The sequence below is a fragment of the Vollenhovia emeryi genome, unplaced genomic scaffold (assembly GCF_000949405.1).
Source record: "Vollenhovia emeryi isolate VEMERY1.0 unplaced genomic scaffold, V.emery_V1.0 DF939120.1, whole genome shotgun sequence".
In the NCBI taxonomy this organism is placed as follows: domain Eukaryota; kingdom Metazoa; phylum Arthropoda; class Insecta; order Hymenoptera; family Formicidae; genus Vollenhovia; species Vollenhovia emeryi.
Genome location: NW_011967246.1, coordinates 2,732,210 through 2,754,213, shown reverse-complemented (window position 1 = coordinate 2,754,213; position 22,004 = coordinate 2,732,210). Strand labels below are relative to the sequence as shown.

At 45.7% G+C, this 22,004-nt stretch overlaps 2 protein-coding genes across 6 annotated transcripts in view; one reads left to right on the top strand and one right to left on the bottom strand.

The window, feature by feature from the left end:
* Positions 1 to 1,627: 1,627 nt before the first annotated feature.
* LOC105570559 (steroid receptor RNA activator 1-like) lies at positions 1,628 to 3,089 on the top strand. The gene is given in 3 exon segments (XM_012027852.1): positions 1,628 to 1,956; positions 2,024 to 2,591; positions 2,663 to 3,089. Coding segments are annotated over 2 exon segments (744 nt in total). The 5' UTR covers positions 1,628 to 1,956; positions 2,024 to 2,062; the 3' UTR covers positions 2,878 to 3,089.
* Positions 3,090 to 4,252: 1,163 nt separating this feature from the next.
* LOC105570560 (methylcytosine dioxygenase TET2) overlaps positions 4,253 to 22,004 on the bottom strand; it is a 68,212-nt gene continuing 50,460 nt past the window's right edge. For 4 of the 5 annotated variants that reach the window (XM_012027853.1, XM_012027855.1, XM_012027854.1 and 1 more), the window contains 8 exons: positions 17,773 to 18,010; positions 16,262 to 16,497; positions 13,541 to 16,088; positions 13,078 to 13,253; positions 12,594 to 12,947; positions 12,295 to 12,522; positions 11,995 to 12,149; positions 4,253 to 11,866 (listed from right to left, as the gene is read on the bottom strand). In XM_012027853.1, the coding sequence (XP_011883243.1) occupies positions 9,226 to 11,866; positions 11,995 to 12,149; positions 12,295 to 12,522; positions 12,594 to 12,947; positions 13,078 to 13,253; positions 13,541 to 16,088; positions 16,262 to 16,497; positions 17,773 to 18,010 (6,576 nt within the window). In that variant the 3' untranslated portion in view covers positions 4,253 to 9,225. The remainder of the gene's footprint in view (positions 11,867 to 11,994; positions 12,150 to 12,294; positions 12,523 to 12,593; positions 12,948 to 13,077; positions 13,254 to 13,540; positions 16,089 to 16,261; positions 16,498 to 17,772; positions 18,011 to 22,004) is intronic. The other variant, XM_012027856.1, reaches the window with a different exon arrangement.

The following is a 22,004-nucleotide window of genomic DNA, read 5'->3' as shown; positions in this document are numbered from 1 at the left end:
AGGTTTACAAATATCGGTCAACTTTTGGACCCGAGAAGACAAGAGTGTTTTTTCACGTATTTTTGCGCGCCGAATTCAAATCCGCCGCCCGTTTCCCGCCATCAGGTCAGATTTTTGAGATTTCACATGTTTGTAACATTGAGAGAAACTACAAAGGTTTTTGGGATGAAGGGATGCTTAGCGATTATTGTTGGTCTCTAACACGTCAAACGGACCCAAAACAATACAAACGGCTCAGTTCCACTGCACTCCATTTCTAATTTTTTGTATTTTGTCAAGTTTTTATGGTTGAACAATTTATGGTTGAAAATTGATGAAAATGGCTCAATCATTTATCTCGAAAACCTGACCTGATGGCAAAAAACGGACTGCGGATTTGTGATCAGCGCCGAGAATTACCTTAAAAACACCTTTTGGCTGCTCGGGTCCAAAACCGTATAAACCTGTGTAATTATACAATATTAGATTACAATACAATAAATGTGCATTTGATGAGTAGCATAAATTCTAATCCCCCCCCTCCCCCGGTCGAGAGTCAAGAACGATTTTCAAATTCACAATAAATAAAAAAGTTTGATGTAGTTTCAACCAAACTGGCAATATATTTGATTAATCAGTTACTGATTAATCAAATATATTGCCAGTTTGGTTGAAACTACATCAAACTTTTTATTTATTGTGTTTTTGAATAACGCTGGCGACAAGAAGAAAGAATTTATTTATTGCTGATTTTCAAATTGTTTTTCAAATTAATTTGACGAACGGTCGCGAAATATTGTCGAGTAATACCTGTGGTTGATTCGCCGAATCAAATACAATTATTAAAAATATTACAATTAAGTGCAATTAAGGTGGCTCCTGCATAAACCGAACAAAAGTAGAAAAAATTGAAATTTAAGTATGTGCAGGTGTAAATTCGGTCTATCGCCCTGGCGAAAATAATATGTTTGTAAGAAGTTCGTTTAAACGTTGAGTCAATGTTTTATTTGAGTTTTAAAATATTTATCGAATTGTCTGTGAGATATCAATTTAAACACGGAGTTGCTTAATGACACGTTCGCGGCTACAAGTGTTCAAATTGCGTTTAGATACAACGTCAAACGTTTCCATTGTAGTTTTCTCTGTGTTTGTAAAATGTTATTGTCCCGGTCGCCGATGAAATAAAATAAAGACAAAAGTGTTAAAGTATTTTCTTGACATTCCAAGAAACGCCAAGTAACGCCCGTACGTTACACTGCATTTACATTGGTAAGTAAGAAATTATAATATTGATATTACTTGGTGTTCAATAGGATAGAGGTTATGGCCGATCGCTCGCAAAAGCAAAGTCCCCACCGAAGCACCCAATGCTAACCGCTCCTTCGAGTCCTTCGTGCAGGAGCCGCCTTAATGCAAACTTATTCGCTCGCTCGAACGCGACCGCGTCCGCGGAACGTGACGTTTCGTGACGTCCCGTCCGCGTAAAGGCCTTCACACATAAAATTCCGTAAGGACGTAAAACGTAAGCATAAGAAAATCGACCAATCACAGCCGAGAACGTAAGGCAATGACGCAAGCAGTAGCAAATCCAACCTGTTGATTTTCTTACGCTTACGTTTTACGTCCTTACGGAATTTTATGTGTGAAGGCCTTTACGACGCGTCGCGGAGCAGCGACAGCTGGAGACACGTGGACGGCGGGGCGGGGTGTTTCGCCGTGTGATAACGCGCGCGATGAAACACAAACAAGCGTCGAAGAGCTGCAGACGCGTGTTTCATTCATTAACACTAGTGCACGATCTATCGAGTCGCTTAGAATAGGATCGTCGCGCGCTGCGAAGGTCCTACTCGGCATGCAGTCGCCGCTGGGGTCCAGCGGAGAATGAATCTTGATGCTCGCTGACGGCTCGGCGGATGAACAAGGAGTCCTGAAACCACCGGCACCGAGGAATTTATCTGTAACGATGTTCCCTCGCACGTACGTATCGCGCGCGAGGCTCTGATTCACGCGCGACACCGTTGACTTTGCGTTCTCTGTCGTTTAGGCGTCGAACCTAACCTAGCCTAACCTACAAGCGTGGAAAATGGAGCAGATTTCTGCCGAGTCCACGCCGAGCGACGTGGTTTCCAGCCAGATATCGTTACCGGCCACTCACAATCCCGGATGGAACGATCCACCGGAGTGGGCGTTGTCCTCGTCGCACAATTCGTCCGGGACGTCCACCAGGAGGCTCCTGAACAAGCGAGTGGCGTTTCCGTTGTCCGCGCAAACGTCCCCTCCGGGGAAGAATGCCGCTCCGCCACCTTCGCCGAGCATGCCTCCCATTTTACAGTCCGCTGTGGTGCCTGCGATAACCTCGGCTCCCCATAAACCTCTCCTCGCTCCTACCGACAAAGACTGCACGGCAGTGATACCGGAGTCTGACGACAATTTTGACAGGGATCAAGCTTTGACAGAGCTCTTGGCCAATTTAGAATCTGTGCTGACGGAGCAAAAGGTGGAAGAGAACAAAGTGAAGGAAATACGAAAGCGATTAGACACTATGAAGTCCAGTTGGCTCGAAAATAAACTGAACCATACAGTACAGAGAAACATCTGGGATATATCGAAGGGTAACAATAAGATCTTTGCGCGTGTTAATGTTATCATGACAAGTACATTAGTTGCACATATTTTTCAACAGCTGTGCGCACGTAATTTTCAGCGCTGCTAAGGAAAGATGTCAAGGAAGCCGACAAGCTCCACGTTATTCTTATGACGCAGCATGCAACCGTTTGTCGCACTTGGATGCCAGCCATCAGGAATATAATTTTTGAACTGAGAAAAGAATCTGAGAAACCCGATGTCCCGCAACCAGAGCAGTCGCCTCTGTTATTCGTCGACTCGAAGAAACATTGAGTTTATCGCCCAAAAAATATAGAAGACTAAAACAGTTAAAACGTTTACGGCGTACTTTACATGCGGCCGCGCGCGATCGACTGCAGTTCATTACGAGGAATATTAATTGCGCGAATAAACATGAGAGGTGTTGTATTCATAAAAGTTTTTTGTATTTTTCATTTCTCTCTTATGTATATTCACAAAAGACAATTACATCTGGTCTTACCACATATCTTTGTCTAAATATATTCTTACGGTGATAATAGTTATCTATAGCTAAAATCAGTTATTTATTTTATTACTTATACATAATCATACTCACAACGAAATGGCTAGTCATACGTCATTCTTAAGTGGACACACACCCAAGCATCCTGATCAAAATTTTTATCCCTTCTTTGTTTATCTCGACACGAGTCTTGCTTTTGCTTTGCTGTGACTGTCTTCGAAGTGTACGCTCGTTTCGAGAAACTTGTGCCGCGACTGACGCGGACAAAAACGGTACACCCTTACTATAGCTATTAAAAAACTTACATATAACTTATCCCTCTTTAATTTTCAATATATTAAATTTTTTTAGTAAATAAATATTAGTAAATACAGTTGGGGGAGCGACGTGCGCGAACGCTCTCTCGACTATCTTTTACTCTCTCTCTCTCTCTCTTTCATTCTCTCTCATTCTCACTCACATTCTCACTCTCGCTCTCGGGGAAGAACGTGTCTCGCCAATCTCGCGAAGAAGCTGCGAATCCGCCGAGAGATAACCACGTTCTCGCGCGTCCTCGCCCGAATTTCGATTAAAAATTTCTTCATGTTTTTATCCAAAAATATATATACACATATACGGTGTCGGTGTATACGTAACGCTAACGTCCTTACAGCGTGCCATCACTTACACTGATTCAGGCCGCGAGCCGACCGCCGACGAACCGGGTTTGATAGACTCGGATTTCGTGAACCACCGGGGTCCTTTCTTTCCTCTCGTTCCCGCTTTCTTCCCCGCCGATGTAGGAGGAAAGTTTAAGTGGGTTATTATTAATCGGTACCGGTGGCGAGCGGCCTTGAATTTGACGGATAGTGGCTACTTCTCGCGCCGACCTGCGTGATTGGGGGGGAAAAAAAACCCGCCCGTTCCTCGATTATTCCCTGTCTATTATTAACGACGGGATTAAGGCGCGTAAGACCGACCTCGCGGGACATATACATCGACTTTCGTCTGTCTAGCCTTCGCTTTGTTACTTTTATTTTCATCCTGCTTCTTTACTGATTCATATATGCAAGCTACGAACTGTTTAATAACTGCCTTTCGCACTTCTCCCTCTCGTTCGTTCTTCCTCACTCGCTACATTCGTTCTCTCTCTCTCTCTTTTTTTTCTGGATTTTCTCGCTGGTGTTTTCGTACAAAACAAAATGGCATTTTTTTGGCATTGGAAGAAAAAATACACTCTTCAACGTTTATCTCTTTCTTAATCCGCCGTCGTTCTATCTCCGATCGTAAGCCTCCCCTTCCCTCTCCAACCACCTCTCTTTTCGGCTAATTAATCAAGATTTCGGATTTCTTTTTCTTCCTTGCACAGGGATCCACGCAACGACCCGTTGTGTCGAAGAATCACGCGAAAGGCTCTCGCCGATTTTTCTTTTTAAATTTAGGACACTCCATCCGGGAGAAGACAATTCAGCTCTTACTTTGACAGACTTGCACATCCTGCAACCGAACAATACAACCGTCATTGCGCGTCGACCCTGTACTTCGGACAGTTTCGTTATTTCGCCGTCCGTCGCTTATTATTATTACAAACGCCTCACCTAATCATTTAATACTATTTTGGCATCGTCGAACCGATATAATTTCCGAGTTTCCACCTTGTAAAAACGTTCCACCTTATAAAAAGTTTCTTTTCTTTCCCTTTCAGCAAGAACAACGATCCTCAGTGTACTTACAGACGGTTGGAAGTATCGTACAATGGTGACTCGGGGGGTGCATTACGTGGCTAAGTGTACATTTTGCTTGGAAGTCGATTTGTGGAATTTTGATTTCCCTTCGTGGTCGCGCGCGAAGCGCCGCGGGGATTCCGTGTTCCCGGTGTCGCGCCCTCGGCGACCGGGATCGCCATCCGATCGGACCGCGGACTCGATCCTCGTCGCGAGGGTGAGACCGGGGGGGGGGGGGGAACAGTTTTCCGAAAAATAAAGACTCTGAGAGCGCGGTCCCTCGGAGTCCCGCGGCACTCCCGCTGGATCCGAAAGTCCTCCGCGACTTCGTTGAAACTCGACATAAAGACCGCCGCGTTTTGTTATATTGTATTGTCACTTCTGCGGAATACGAGGAGGAGGATAACAGCGTCCTGCTATACACTTGTCAAGAGAAAAACCGAGAGAGAAAGCCCTGCGGGGGGGGAGCCCGATGCTATTCTACATTGTACTCTCATTTACCGTCCTCGCTACCCTTATCTAGAAAATGGACCGGTGTGCCGCACGGTGTATGCGTAAGCGAAAGAAACGAGTGTCATCCGTACGCGTTTTCCGTCGCGTCGAGAGAAGAAGCAGTTGGCGAACTCGGAGGGAACAAAGAGATACGCGTCTTTTTTTTCTTCTTTTTAATCGTTTTCCTTCTCGAGGGAGGGATTGAGATTGATAAGAGACGAATTATCGCGACTCTCCCGTGTATCTGAGCGAGGGGAAGGTCCGTTCCTTCCTTAACGAACGTTTGCTCGACCGCACGAGAATTTCCCCTTTTTACGTTTCCGTCGAGTGGACTTTACTATGAAGCTGCACGAAGCGTTTCGAGAAACGATAGAGCGATGAGACGGAGACAAATAAATAGAAAAAAGGGGGGGGGAGGGACAACGAGTGACTGTTTCTTTTTTTTAATCCCCGCCGATTGAAATTTGTGAGGCCGTTCCGAGCGATACGAGGGGAAAATCGACGTGGCGTATTGGAATTCTCTCGTGCTACCCGGAAACGTCGATCGACCCGGTGCACGGGAAATCGGACAATCTCAACCGAAAGTCGGCTTGGCGAAAATAGGAAAAAAAAAACGGCACAGCATCACGTTCTCAAACTTAATTAATAAATATATAATATACATTAAATTAGATTACATTACTAGTTATTACTGCATCCCATATTACTATTATTATTATCACTATTACTATAATATGCGATAACTAATGAATGATAATATATTAATGATTCTTATAATACTCTTGTAGGCGAGGGTTGGTCGCGTCTTGTTTCTTTCATTTTTCATTTCACCGATTCGACGGACGCAAATACAAAAGGAAAGATGGGACTCGCGACTCGAGGGGGGGACCTCAAGTCAGAAATCAAAAGACCGCCTTCATACTTGCTCCTCGCTATGAGCTAAACTATAAGTTTTCAATGACATTTTCAATAATCACAAGCTGTTACTTTTTGACACTTGAGGCATCGTTTTATCACGAGACTCGGTAGTGTCTCGCGTCAGGTATAAGCGCAGCTAGAACCGCGCGCGCGAGACCGACCGTGTAGTTTACGCGAATACACGAGTATAGATGTACCGCAATGGTACACCCGCCTTCATATTTGCTTCTCGTTGTAATCTAAAATACAAATTTTATTTGAGAAACAGAACCCCCTTAAAATTAATAAAAATCGCGCTCCGCTTAATTGAGGGATCGGGTTTTCGCAGACGGACGTCGAGCGAGAAAAATAAATAAATAAGTTTTAAGAATCTACATGCCTACTAATCCTGCTGAGTTCTATTCGCCTCGAGCACCTCTCCCTGATCGAACCTCCGCGACAGGGTACCTTAACGCAACAACTCTGTCGGTCGCTGAACGCAGACGATGGATCACGTGGAAGCGATAGCTGCTTCCTCGGGCAGTGCCTAGTTTTTTTTCTTTAACCGATCTACTTATCAATTCACAACGTTTCAGGATTAACCTCTCGCGCTCAGCTAGCCCAGTGCTATGCGAAGAAAGCACCCTTTGAACCGGCGACAAGTGGTAGCACTCCAGGCTCTCGATATAGGCGAGTCCTCGTGCTCGCTCAGTCTTCTCGGGAGAGATCCAAGTCCCCGAGTTCTAGATGAAAGTGTCGCGATAGCGTGGAAAGTGTGGAGACAAGAATACGGAAGGCGTGAGACTCCCTGGCCAAGACATTGTTCAATTAACGGAGATATGGAATGCACGAGAGCGTAATAGGGCCACGGGCAATGGAGAGTGCACTACTGATCCTTATTCGGACCTGGAAACTTCTATCAGATACGAAAACCTGGATGTACCACGAAAGACACAGGATCTGTCGTACCGAGATTCTCCGAGAGGCTCTCCACGATGACAATGGGCGTCTGATCCATCGAAATGCCAGCCGACACACCGCCAGAGACCGTATCGATTGGCCCTGAGCTTCGAAGATCATCAGCAGGATTCTGTTGTCAGACCTTGCGTCCTGCCCGCAACAGGCTTAGACTAAAAGACGATTAATATATACAAATAAAATCAGGAGGACAAAGAAGATAATGATATAAAGTTATAGACTAAATCTCTTTTCGTTTCTACCAATTCGATAATACCTAATTGCTTTGAATTTCGGAAAGCCGATCGAAATTCCCTTTCTGCCGAATGGTTCATACTGAACCAATTGACTTTCCGACTACTTTCCTTTCGTCTCGATGAGATATCAGATGCAAACGATTCGTTCGTTCTTGAAAAGTGATCAATTTCTTAAAACCGCAACTGTACGAGAAATTAATTCGCACAATCACCTAGTACAGTTGCTGAATTTTACTGAGCGATTTGCCGAATTTTGTTGCAAACGACGAGCCAGCAATAAAGTCGTGCTATTAATTAATTGCCGGTTCGAGTAAAAAGGGTTAAACAAGGTGGAACAAGCGATAAGGGAAGAACGTCAAAAACTGACGATGGAGACAACACCTGGCGTAACCAGCCTATATCGCTGACCGTTTAAATACACCCCTACCTACGTCACGTGATTGTTAGATAAATGTTTTGTACTCAGCCGACCCGAAGGGCGCATGGTTAGTATTATATCGCATGCCACTTGAATTAATCGTACTTAGTACTTAGCTATGAGTACAAACACGTAAATAAATACGAGAATAAGAAGCGAAATATACAAAGGCTAGAAATCAGAGATATTACATTACATATCATTTAATTAATTTAAAGATTTGAGATCATTGTATCGTGTGTCATCGTCTGGACATTTAGGATTGTGCTTGGACCTGTTCGCGAAAGATCGTTCAATTAATGAATATAAAAAGGCGCTCTCGAATTATCGTTCCTTTCTCTCGACTTCGATAGACCCAGAAATCATATTGAAATCTGCCTTTCGTTAGATTTTGAATTTAATTAAAGCTTTGCGAGATATCAATGTCGACTAATAAAACATCACAAGATATTAATTGAACTAAAACACTACAAGATGTGCTATAATATTATTTATTTCGCATTGTAAAGTGAGAAATGTCATAATATTATATATATCTCATATTATAAATAATATCTTGCAAATAATATCTCTCCAGGTTTACTCTTTTATAAAATTTATTATATCTAGATAGTTGATATTTTTCTATACGATGCTGACCTAGCTGAAGACCTGGTTGTTCGGTTTGCTTTTCTTTTTAAAGTCGCAGAAAGGTGCGACAATTCAGAGATCACGTCGTGCAAGTTTCCCTGGGTGTTTGGAGTGCGTATACGTTTAATGTGTGCTTTTATGTATACGTGTGATATCGCGTGATTCATCATCTAGACTTCGACTAGCTAGTAAGATTACAATTCTACCAACACGAAACCGTTATACGTAGCGATATTACTTAAAGTGTATAGGGTCAGAATACGAAAATCTTCGTATCAAAGTCTTCGCAAGGCGCAGCTTTTATCGGAGCTTTCCTGATACGTCAATAGCCTCGATGATCTACTCGTCATTTACGATCATTTACTGTCTCGATTTTGCAGCCTCTGGCTCGATTATGAGAGTCTCTTTCGAGTTCAACTCAGTAAAAAGTCAGTATAAAACGCGAGCCCCGACAAAGGGTGAGTCACACCCGGCGAGGCTTTCTTCAAGCACGTTTTTGTCGCTATGTTTAAATCTTGCGTAAAACTCGAAATAGAAAAATGGCAGTGCAAAGTGTGTGTTTCTCGTTTTTTTCGGAATAACTAACTATAACGGTAATAACAATATAAAGCCTCTCATGGTAAAGTCGTCATCTCGTCGTTTCATCCTCGATCGGATTTATCGTGATACTTCTTCAGGATCTTTGACCTCTCGAATCCTTCAGCCGATTCGATTTTTGGCGATGACATATCTCGGTACAAGCCTCGGTCATCGACGATCAAAGCTGTACCGTCCGACCTCGACTCATCCAATCGCACCACCTTCTTGGTACGGTCCAGTTATCATACACGGATGCATCGGGAAGAGCGTGGTCCAAGTCATCGTGGTGTAAGTAGGAGATCTCATCATGAACTGTGAACTGGGAACATTTGGAATGTGCGAAAGTGATGGAAGTGGCGTTGTTTTCTCATTCATCGTACTGCCGGGGCTTGTCGCGGTGGTTGGGGTCGATGGACTGGTCGTCGACACGGACGTACTACTGCTGGTCGATGTTGTGATACCCAATTTTCGCAGTCGCATCTTCTCCTCCCACTCTTCCCAACCATGCTTGGATCTGTTTAAGTTGCGATGCTGATAGAACACCAAGCTAATCCTAGTCGGATTGAGCCGATTGGGTTTTTTTAGTGCGGTGGTGGCATGCATCTCGTGCTTCGCACACTCAAAGAGTACGCTACCGTGGCTCAAGGCAATCGCGACACCGCCCATCTGCGGGTCCTTGAAGCATTCCTCGTTCTCGGAGTAATCCGTTATTTCGCCGAGAGGCTCCGCCTTCGGAGGAGGCTCCGGTAGGACCGGGAAATAAGGTGGCGGTCCGTAGATATCCCACCGCGGTGTGTCCCACCTCGACCAGCCGGAATTCAAGCCTTGATACGCTGGATTCAGACCCTGATACGGATATTGAGACGAGTGAAAGCAACCTTCCCGCTTTGGTTGCTGGTAGAACTGCTCCGGAGTCTGATATGACGGTTGATGATGATGATTATAGTTGTAACCTTCCCACGAGTTCGCATAAGGTTTCTCGAACACCGGATAAGTTGGATATCCGTATTGAGGAAACGCATGATGGCTCAAACCGGACACAGTGTGAAAATCCTGTTTCATTTCTTCGGTCCATGCAAGAGAAGTCGGATTGGAATTGGACACCTCTTGCTTGTTGTCATAAAATCCTTCTCGCAATTTGTCCTCCGTGCAACTATCCTTCAATTGATTGGATATACAACCGTTTTGAGCCGTGTTGCTGCTCGGAGCGTCCGCGAAAATGGGCTTAGAATCTGGCGGTTTTAAAAATGTTCTGGCCAAAGGATTTGGATATGCACTGGGCTCCGCGGGTGGATTCTGATTGGATATCGTTCGCGAGGGTGGTCTCCCCCTTGGCACTCGAAATGGCGACGGTTCAGATGACATTTCCCAGGCGGCGGCTTTGGCTTGGTCCGGTCTTGTTAGTTTACCGATCCAGATTTTCTTGTCGCCCATCTGATCAAATTGCTGTGGATTTTTAACTTGATTAGAACACCACGAATTCGCCATATTCCAATTCTGCGGGCAAGAAACGTGATCGGAAGACGGGGATGAGGGATGATTGCTTGCGAAGGACTTCGATTCCGATTGTCTTTGCGCATGATAAACGGACTTCCGCTGGTCATTCGACGAGCATTGCGAGTCATTTCGCTGTTCTGGTAAATGTAATGAATTATGTCCCATGACATCCGAATTTGGAGACTCCATAGATTTATGACTACTATTGTCCATGTAAGAGTATAAATTTGACGTGTTACCATCGCAATATTGATTATGATAGCCAGAATTTATGGACGATTGCATGGGTTTGGATGGAGATAGATGGTGCATTCTATTTGCAAACGTTTGTTCAACTTGTGGCCTCAGCAGTGGCGATTTCGTAGAGTTTTCAGCGTCTGTGTAATTTTGCGTCATGGTATCGGAGTATTTCTGTGGATTAAAATCCCCCGTATATTTAGGAGACGACAACCTCATTTGATTGGGGACGCAATCTTGTCCCATGTTGCGTATATGAACCGGCGACTGATTCATCTTGGGTGGAATATTTCGATGCATGGTCTCCATGCCGAGCGATGGATTGAGGGTACCGATTTTTGAGGGAGAACAATCGTTTTGCCCGTTGACAGAAGTGGCGTACATTCCGGAAGCCATTTGATGATCGTAATTATTTTCCATGTTTGAATGTTCCAATCCTTTCAACGGAATCATTTTCGGATCCTGAGGCGTCATGGGCGTCATACAGCTTCTGGGTGATGTGTTATAAGACCCCTCTCCTGAAATGCTTACGTGCGAACGAGGTGAAACGGGATGAGATCTAGGTGAGCTTCCGTAGCATCCTCTGGCCGAATCCACTGTAGAATTAGGTAGATTCCTCGAGCCTGGTCTATGCTCTTCTTGAGAAACGGTACTCCTGGGTCTAATATCATCCAAACTGGTACTGTCCGGGTCCACTTTGATGTCCCTCTCTAAACCACCAAACGAAGGATATTCTCCCCATGGATTCAGCCAGTTACTTTTACGCTGTTCAAGCCAGCCATTTCGATTCCACTGTTGCTCACCTTGATATGCTCCCCATCCTTGATACATAGATACCGGACTATCTAAGACCGTGGATGATACCTGAGAACTCTGCAACTGCGCATCAATTCCTTCGAACATGGGCGTCATCTCTAATGTTAATTGCGATTGTAGCTTAGAAGAGTCTGCGTGTCCTGGTGAACGCCCGCAATCAGCCATTTTTTCCGCCATAATCTTGACCGTATCTTTTTTGCCAGACTGAATATCCGGTTCATCCTCTTTCCTCTTCTTACCGTGACGTCTGCATGGTTGAAGAGGTACTGATCTAACTCGTACCTCGCATGGATATCTAAACGAAAGGTAGAAGATCTTATATTTTATATGTCTGTACCAAATTTTTCGCGTCTACAGTCACAGCGATCAACAATTATAATTTTTATATAGATTATGTTTGAATATTTAGAAGATACTACTAACTTTGATAAAAATTCAAGAGCACCGGAACTAATCTTCTTCTCCTGACCTTCCTTTGAACCGAATTCGTCTGTGTCGTCCATTATGTAAAGAGGTAGCACGTGTAACTGTTCGTCTTCAGGTTTCGATAATGTTCGATGTTTTGTCAGGGTAACTACCTGAAAAAATGTAATGACGCGATGTTACAAGCTAAACATGATGTAATATTCATAAAATAACAAGTCTCATTTCTTTTAGACATTGTGAAAAGAAACGTATCACAATATTACGTCACAAATCGGATTAAGCTTGACATTTACGTACCACGGTACATCCGTTATTCATGTTGTGCAGATCCCGGTGGGCGTGTGCGCAGAAATCAATGCAAGCCGTAACACCGGAAAAGGGTCGACCCGGTTTAAATCCTAAACGACATTCGCTCGCTTCCCGCTCAAATTGTGTTTGATTATTGAAAGCCTCCGGTGCAAGACTAAGATACAAAGGTGACAAAAGCGTCGCCAGAACGTGCATTCTCTCTTCGACTTCTTGTTCCTGTAAAACACAATCCTTTCGTTAAACTCTGTAACCGATTTCCTAGCCGTTTAAGATTCCAGGATATTTACCTCCGATCGTACAGACAGCCGAAACTTTCGGACGGTTTTGCTTCTGGCATATTTGCAGCCGTTATAGTACATCGACCAGGAGCAGCCGAAGGAAAAGCTGGCGCCGCAAGTTTCAGAATCGAGTCCTTGGCATGCACAAGTTCGCGGTTCATTGGTACCGCATCGTCTGGTGGTTGGAAGACCGAATCGATTGAGTTTGTGACTTAAAAGAGTATAAATCCGATCCGCTTCGTGAGTCGGCACCCCTTCCCAGGCGACCATAGCTACAACGATCCAAGCGGTTGGACACTTGTGACCTTGACGATGTTTCACCACGGTTAAGATCTTCTCGTCGATACCGGATCGTCGGATGATCTACCAAATTGTTGAGATTGCAATTTCGCGTTTTCGCGTAAGTAGAAAAAAACAAATGCTGCTAATACAGCGTGTTTCTTTTTTAACATCATCTTTAATCGTTGCTAGACGTATTTGGAAAATGACTTACCCACTTAGCCATGGGACATCCTTGCGTAGTTTTGCCTTCCTTGCCGGTATAGACGACCTTTTCAAATCTTATCGCGTCGCCCTTAAGGCCGGTTCTTCGTTCGAGATCGTTCCGAAGATCAGGCAGGCTTGCAGCCGCCCCGAGGTGAGTGTAATACGAACCGGGCTCTGGTGGACCTTGTGGTTGAACCACACTTTATTTACGGACGCTGACACGTAAACGAAAGGAAGCAATAGAAGCGGAAACATTTATGCCATGCATGTATAGTAGTTTTGCCCTTGCAAATAAGGGTTTACATTAGGTGTACACATTTTCCTCCGGATTTCAAAACACATAATCGGTCGGTGTAGTTGTGGGCAACAAAATGTATGTTAGTACGTTTATAACTTCGTCCGTGTGCTGTTTCATGGTTAGTGCGCTTTCTCAATGTTAGTGTAATACGGAATACGTAACTGCAACTCACATTTATCGGCGGGAAAGCAGTTGCAGTCCGGCACTTCGGTCCTGACATTGTTCTTCAGTTTGTCCAAGTGGTCTTGCAACTTTGTCGTCACAGTCGTTGTAGTCGGGGTATGCGGGCTGTGCGGTCCTTCGCTCTTCAACTCGGCTTTCTCTGGAGAATCGGCCAGTATTTCATCCTTAGTTTGAAGACCCTGACAACAGCCGTCTCTCAGATGTTCGGGAGTCGGTTGTTCGGTCCCGCCTCTTCGACAGCACCACGAACCCGTTCCCGGCGACACCTTCGCTGGTCCACCATCGCCGGGAAACTTATAATCTCGAGCAATCTCTTCAGTCTCTTCGTCCTCGATGACGTTGGACGTATCGTGGGATACGTGGGGATAATTGTGATCTTCGAGTTTCTCCTGTTTAATCACACGATCAGAATCGCATTTATCTTGGGAAGATGTATGATCGTCAGAGCTTGTAGTCTTCAGAAAATCCAGATTATCGTTTTTCATTCCGTCACTTTCGGATATCTTCTGGGATCTCTCGAAAGATGCGTTTTCGACTTGATCCATGCACAATCTTTGCTGGAAAGATTTGTCGTCGATATCTTGATCTTCATTGCTTCTTGCTTCTGCGTCCCAGGAATGTTGCTCCTTGTCTTTGTCGCATGACTGACTCTTGTTTTCTGCGGTGAGCTTCATAAAATTTTCGAAAGCTGCCATTCCATTTTCCGGCAATGCGGAATTATCGTCATTTTTGTTATCGATATCGTTGCTACTGTGATTGTGTTCCCTTTCCGTCCATTCCCATAAGCCACCACCATCGGGCAAATTATCTACCCGAGGGTGGTGGCTATGCGATAAAAAATTACCGGTCAAGTTTTCATTAGGTTGCGTCATCGAAATAATGTTTGGCTGGTTGATAAAATGATCCGTGTGTTTCTCTTGCATCTTCTCGCTACTTTCATGCGCATCGCGCATTTGATCGTCCGCTGAATATTCTGAAGCGGATCCATTGTTAGTGTTAACGTGTTGCGATTGCATCTGATGATGTTGATGGGTTTGCTGCTGATGCTGTTGCTGCTGCTGTTGCTGCTGCATTTGCTGCTGTTGTTGTTGTTGCTTGTTCAGAATCATCGATTTCAATCGGCTATTAAGATTCACTCGATTAGATTGAGCATAGACGTTGCTTTCCGTATTATCTTGATTTTCTGGAAATCCGTTTGATTTACTATTATCCATTGTCGTTTGTTGTTGCCACGCAATTCTCTCTCCTGAGTTTTGCATGTCCTGTTTTGTCGCCTGTTGTCCCCAAGTCGGTTGAGTTTCCGATACAGAACTTACAGGCGACCAATTTACCATTTGATTTTCTATTTTTTCTTGTGGCAGCTGACTTTGCCACTGATGACTCGGGGTCCGTCTAGGACTTGGTTGTGAGTCCTGCCATTGTTGCTGCGGCTGTTGACTATTATCACTTTTTATGCTATTTGGTGACCAATTCGGTTGACTAGTCGGCGTGTCGGGCCACGATATTTGATTGGATGGTGTGAGTCTAGGATTCTGCTCCACCTTGGTCTGTTGCGGCCACGATTGTTGTTGTTGTTGTTGTTGTTGTTGTTGTTGCTGCTGCTGTTGTATCTGTTGCCCAGAAGGCGTCAATCTCGGATTCTGCTGAGATCCTTGCATCTCTGGACTATTTTGCTGCCAGCTACGCTGGCCTGAAGGCGTCATTCTCGCGTTCTGTTGAGCATTGCTGTGCTGGTGGTCTGACAGTTTCGGTGAGTGCTGTAACCAAGTCTGATGTTGAGACGCTTGTTGACTGGATGGCGTCAACCGTGAGTTTTGCGGATCCCTTAACTTCGGACTCTGTTGCGACCAGTTTCCCTGAGTTTGTTGTTGCTGGTTGTCAGCGTTGTCGGACCACGACTGTGGCGTTTGGGGTTCCTTCACGCTCCCGGTCTCCCAGCTCATATGACTCGCTGGTCTTGGCAGTTCCTGTGGTTGCATTTGAGAAGTTTGTTGCTGCTCCACCTGTGGCTTCATATTGCCTTGGATATTTTGTTGTTGCTGCTGCGATGGTGGCTTCTGTGGCTGTTGCATCGCTCCCTCCTGCCAGTTCATGCTACTGTTGACACCACTGTTCATCTTTCCGCTTGTGTCAGACCATACATGTCGTTGATTATTGTCGACCACCGATTGTTGCTGTTGCATTTGCGTTTGTTGGTGGTGTTGCTGTTGTTGCTGCGGAACCATTTGCCACTGGTTCTGCGCTGGTTGCTGACCCATCTCCACGTAGCCTGGATACCCGTTAGAGTTGTGTAAACTCTGTGGGTCCGGTTGAAGTGGATACCCAGGCATCTCGTTTCCCGACACGTTGGAAGAGGCGATCGTCGCGAATCCCTTTACTTGCGTATCCGCGGCGGCCTGTTGCTGCTGCTGCTGCTGCTGTTGCTGCTGCGTTGGCTGCTGCTGACCTCCTTGCTGCTGCTGTTGCTGACTGTCCATGTGCACCGAGCTACTACGACTCGTCGGAGTTGTTGACGGAGGCGGCGCCATCGTCACGTCCTGCAAGAAGCCCCGTTTTGCGGTGTGTAGCGTTCGTTGTTAATGCCATACGATTCTTTAGAACGGCTATCAAAATAGGGGCAAACACGAGAAAAACACGTGAGAATTGAATCCGCGCGTTTAACGACGTGTAAATTGGAGATTTTTTTTATACATAATTAAAGGTAACTTACTTGCTGCTGATAGCCGTTCACATAGTCTTGTCGCTCGTAGGTGACTGATTGGTTAGCAGTAGCCGAGGGATCGACAAATTGTCCATTCAACTGCCTCTGAGGCGTCGAGACCACCGTCTGCCCTCCGACTGGAGTCAGCGGTGACGGCTGCCCCGTGATAGTGTACTGTCCCGTCGTTCCGGCTCGTTGAAACGCAGACTGATCCGCCGTTATGAACGTCTGTTGTTGATACGAGACTGCAATATTAAAATTAACACGTTTATATAGTCACGCGATGTTGCGTAACGCAACACAAAGCAGTCACGTCTCTAATGTGTACGAACGTTCAGTTTGCAGGATTGTTAAGAAAACAGAAACTATTTCTAAAGAACTCTATAATGCATGACCCAGATAGCCAAATCCGCCAGAATTGATTTCGAATTTTGAAGGCAGAAAGACTGCAGATTGCATACAGGAACTGGTATATTCAACGTGCTGCTAGCGTGTCAGCAGAAATGCAACAAAATCTGCTCACATAACTGGACCTAACTCGGTTTTCTGCCAACAATCTGTTGACAGCGTATGTTTCACAGATCCTGTTGCCAAAATAAAAGTCAAATGCGGCTATGGTTTCGGCGTGGGTCTCTGATAAATCTGCTGTGCCAATCTGATGCCATTCTGCTAACATTTTGGCGATTAGGTATTTATATCCTTTCTCGAATGTAATATAATGATTCCGGGGAACTATCGTTGCTCTCTCGCGAGCATTGTCTTCTTCATGTTAGCTCTTCTTTCTTTTTTCTTGAATTTGGTTGGAGAACAATGTGGCCGTAAATGAGCTGTGTGTGTGTGTGTGTGGTGTAATTGTGTGCAAGTGTCCACAGTGACGAACTCGAATGCGTGCACTGAGAAAAATGCTTCGATTGTATCAACAAGACATGTACGACGGAATGTACTTTGGCTAAACCAAACAGAATTTCTAGTTGGCGCGATAGGGCTCGATATTTCATAACCAGAAGTTTCCTAGACTTCACTACACATCTGGTAGATCCTAAAGGAATTCTGATTCAAATGGTATACTAAAATAACTAATCAGCTTCTTAGTCTTTCGATCATCGACTCCGGACGTTAGTGAAATGGCTGCTATTTCTGAACACCGCTCGCCAAATTGTGGCTGTAATTTCACTCGACAAACTCCGTAACAAGGTATAGACCGACAATCTCTCTGCGGTACTGTTCGTTTATACTTCTCACGTTAATTGTATGTAAAACATTTACTCCTAGATCTCACTTGAAAGGGACCTAAACCAAAGAGGTCGGAACGTTGTGAAAGCGTATTCAATAAACGTGGCCAGCTGAGGTCGATTAAAATTTTGAACTCCGACTCGTCCATTTTCTAACAGGCGACTGGTCGAATCTTCTAGATTTTCTTTGCTCAGCGTGGGTTCGTTACTATCCAAAAGATTGTGCGGATCAACTCTTTCCCCCCCGCGGGGGTTGCTACTATCTCCTTCGAGCCACTCAGCACTTACCTGGTTGAGAATGATAGGGTGTCGCAGCGCCGTACTGAGTATGATATCTCAGTTCTTCGAGTTGATTCGGCGCGGCAATCTGCTGAATGAATTGCTGAGGTGGCCACGGCGCCGGTGACGTCTCGACCGCGACAGTGCCAACTGGTCCGACTCCCTGATGCCAAACGGTATTTCCAAATCCAGCTGCGGGACGGAAACCGGCGCCGGTATCGCCGTAAAACGGCATCACTCCGGGTGACTGCGTATAGAAGAATCGTTCAGCATTTCGCCTCTTCGGACCGCCCAATTTTCCTTATCATTAATGCACCCGACGAAGGTTCAAAGTGTCTCTAAATTCTTCTTCGCGTCCCAATGGCTTCGCCCGTGAAACCACTACGACCTGTCCTTTGAATCTTTCGTCGCTGTACTTTCAACTTTTTGCGATTGCCATTGAATACTGTAATTGAATCTTTTTTTCCCCAAGACATTTTTCAGGACAGCAATTAACATTATCCTCTTTTTATTTATTTTTTTGGTATAATTGAAATATTCACACGTACTTGCGCGTACAACGAATGTTTATTTCTTCGAAAAAAAAAAGATATATTCTTCTTATCGGGGCCCCAAGAAATTACAACGAGGGGTCTACGTTAGGAGCGGCAATTTATCGCGCGCTTTGTTTCGGGCATCTAGATATAATTTCCCTGCGCGTACACGTGCATCTGCGCATACATTTTCATAAAACTATTTTATCGTGCAATAAATAACAACGATAATGGCAATCGGTCCGGGATAGAATAACGCGCCGCGCGCGTAAAAATGGAGCTCCGCGAGTTCGCTTTCGTTTATTTTCGTTCGCCCGGCCGTTCTCTCGGCTTTTGCCCCCCCCCTGCCCCTAACCCCGCCGCCCCTCTCCCGCCGCGCTCTCTGTCAACGCGCTAGAACGAGAGAGGGCAGTAGGCGCGCGGGGACGGAGCGACGGAGACGGTGTCGAACGGGGGAAAGAAAAAAAGAAAGGACGCATCGAGGCGCGGAGGAGCGGAGGAGCGGAGAGGAGAGCCCCACGTCCGCGGCGATGCGAGTCGAAGGAGGAGGGAAGCGAGCCGGCAACCGCGCAGCCAGACTGTAAAACTTTGTACAAAACGAGGAGGGATAGCCAGGACGATTGGTTCGTACCGTCCGTTCGTCGCCGCCGATCTTTTGTCATCCCCGGCTCGCGGGCGGCCGCCCGGTAAAGTAGGTTTCGCCGCGGCGATCTTGGCGGCGCGCGTCCTCGGAAACGAGGACGAGTGTCTTTGCGCCCCGCGGATTTTGGGGGGCCTTCTTTTGCAGGCGGCCGAGAGTAGCCGCGTCTCGTCCGCCTCGCGGTTCGCCATAATTGGCGCTTAGCCAATCGAGTCCCCGCGCGAGCGACCCCCCGGCCGAGCGGTCGCGCACGCGGCACCGAAATGCAGGGGCGCTGATAAAGCGCGCGCCCTGCGAATAAACGGCCGATAAGCGGCCCCGGGTTTTGCGTACGTGTAAAAAGACTCGGCCGTCTACGTGAGAGGGTGAGCCGAGTGTGCGTGCCCCAACTGTCTGACATTTAACGCGTTATCGCGTACGAGCCGCTGAAACAAACGGCTCGTGTCGAACGTTCGATCGCCCTCGAGCGAGAGAGTCGTCCGTCTCGAGGCTTGGGAAGAGTCGTCCCTTTCTCTCTCTCTCTCTCTTTCCCTCCGTCTCTCTTTGAGAACCTCCGTAGTGGCCGTGAATCGGTGTTTGTGGTCGAGGCTGATAGCGTCGAAGAGCTTGGGCGTCTCGCCAAGCGTGGCACCGAGATTCCTCGGTATCGTCCTCCTTCTCTTCCATCTTACGCGCACACACGCCCGCCCGCACGCGCGCGCGCTTTCTCTCCCTCGGGGAGAAAATCCTTCCGTTCTCGTGGCATCGTGACCTAGGGCAACCTAAGACCCCGGTGTGATAAAACGGAACGTTCTGTGACAGCACCCAAACATGACCCTCGGGATCCGAGTTGCCCTTCCGGCGGATATTCGCGCGGCAGAGAGAGAGAGAGAGAAAACGAGGGAGTTTGTCGACCCCCGGGCCACTTTTCACCCGCACCCAGTTTTCCCGATCTTGCCACCGGTTATAGACACGCGTCTTCCATCGCGTTTACAGCTTATACCCCCCGTGATCGCGGCGCGTGCCGGGACCTCGGGGGAGAGAATTTTCACCGCAGGGCGGCGTGGAGAGGAAAGAGCGGGAAAGGGACGTAACGTGGGGACGCGGGCGCCGTCGTTCGCGTCGCTCTCGCTTTCTGCGAGCGATCCCGATCGCGTGCGGGGCTAAAACCGCATGTGCGCGCGGCGAGCGATGGGAAATGCGCAAATTCGCAATTTGCGCGCCCGCCCGAGCGATCGGGACGGCGGCGTTTCGCGGTTTCGGTTTATTGCATAATTGGGCGGCCCGACGAGTGCGCGGACCCCCCGCCGTAACGTTGATTCCTTTATCGCCGCGGCATTAGCAATTATCGTGTCGCGCGCGACACCGAACGCGTTTGGACACCGGCCGGGCCGTTTAAACGCGCGAAATGCACAATTACCGCCGGGCGCGGAACATCAATGGGAATTGGCCCCGCGTTCGAACGCAATGCGCGGGAAGGGAAGCGACGCGCCAACAGATTATATCTCGCGGCTGTGAGCTGTGACGTGTCTCGCGAGTAGGGCGCAAGTTTATCACGCCTGGAAGCGATATCGATGTTGGGGAACAGCGGCGAGGCTAACGATAATAGACGAATTGGACATTTCTGCACGCGCGTTCAACGCGCAACATATCGTTGTGCAAATTAAGGTGGGCGCGCACGCCGCAACGTGCCGATTAATTGACAACTTTCGATCCGAAACTAACAGCATTTCGCGCTTGTACGACGTCGTCGCGATTTAGTCGCGACTGTGAACCCGATTTGTTTTTGACCCTTCGCGTCCCGATGGTTTTGCTGTGAAAAAGCTGTTCTTGGATTTTTTTTCGTCGCTCATCTGAACTTCTTGCGACTGTAAGGCACATAATTGATTTTTAAGGGAGAATTTTCTCTTAAAATTTATCCTGAAAATCATGTAATTGCGGGACAACGCGGCATTCCGAAGAATTTTATGAGTTTTTCTGAAATTTTACCTAAACGTTTCGAACGTTTAGAAACAGTTGGTCCAGGAAATTAAGTCATATTGAAATTAATCATACCGGAAGAATGTTATGACAATTTTTTTAATTTTACCATACATTTTGCTACACTGATAAAAAATATTTTAATAAAAAAAATATTACTTTACTCCAGAAAATTATTCGAACAAAAACAATTATTTCATTTAATTAATAGTATTCTATATCTCATGACATTTTTATTTGAATGTAGAAAATATAATGATTTAAATTAATTTACTTAATATAATACATACTTGAAATTTGATATTTTTCTTTAAATAGAATAAATATTTACTTTAGTATAAAAACATAATTTTAAGTAAATGTATTTACTTAGTTAAAAAAAAATTTCTGTCAGTGTAGTAATTATACTTATTGTTAGTATGTTTTACTAGTAAACTGTATGGTAAAATTTTAAAATACTCTCATAAAATTCTTCAAAATGCCATGTTGTTCCACGATTTTCAGGGTAAATGTTAAGAGAAAATTCTCTCTCCGTGTATTATTAACATCTATTATTTCTTCATTTTCAAAATTCCCGTTGTGGGAGGACATGGAAAACGAGAAATACGGGTAGCCTTTGAAAAATCAAAAAGCAGATCAACAATTCGCGAAGTTATCTTTAATAATTAGTCCGGATGGCTAGAATATATAGTGTACAAAATATCGAGTATCCTCCCGGAAAGACACAGTCGTTGTCACTTCCTACCGATGGCATGATCAGTACGTGGTCAACGTTAGACTCGCATAAAGAAATCTAGCGATGATCGACCCTTTGTCAGGAGCCAGAAACCAATCATCAATTGAGGCCTCCTTAACGTTTCAACAAATCGCGACAGACGCGCGTCACTAAGGGCCAGTTTCACAAACATCGGTTAACTGTTAACTATAGGTTCAGTCGATACCCTATCTTTTTCCATCTTGTTACTTAAGAAGATACAAAGAATCAATTAGTCTTCGGTTAGCAGTTAACCAGAGTTCAGTAAACTCCCTGTCCTTTTCCATGTCATTATCTAACAATAAGTAGAGACAGAGAATCAATTAACCGTCAGTTAGCGGTTAACCGACGTTTG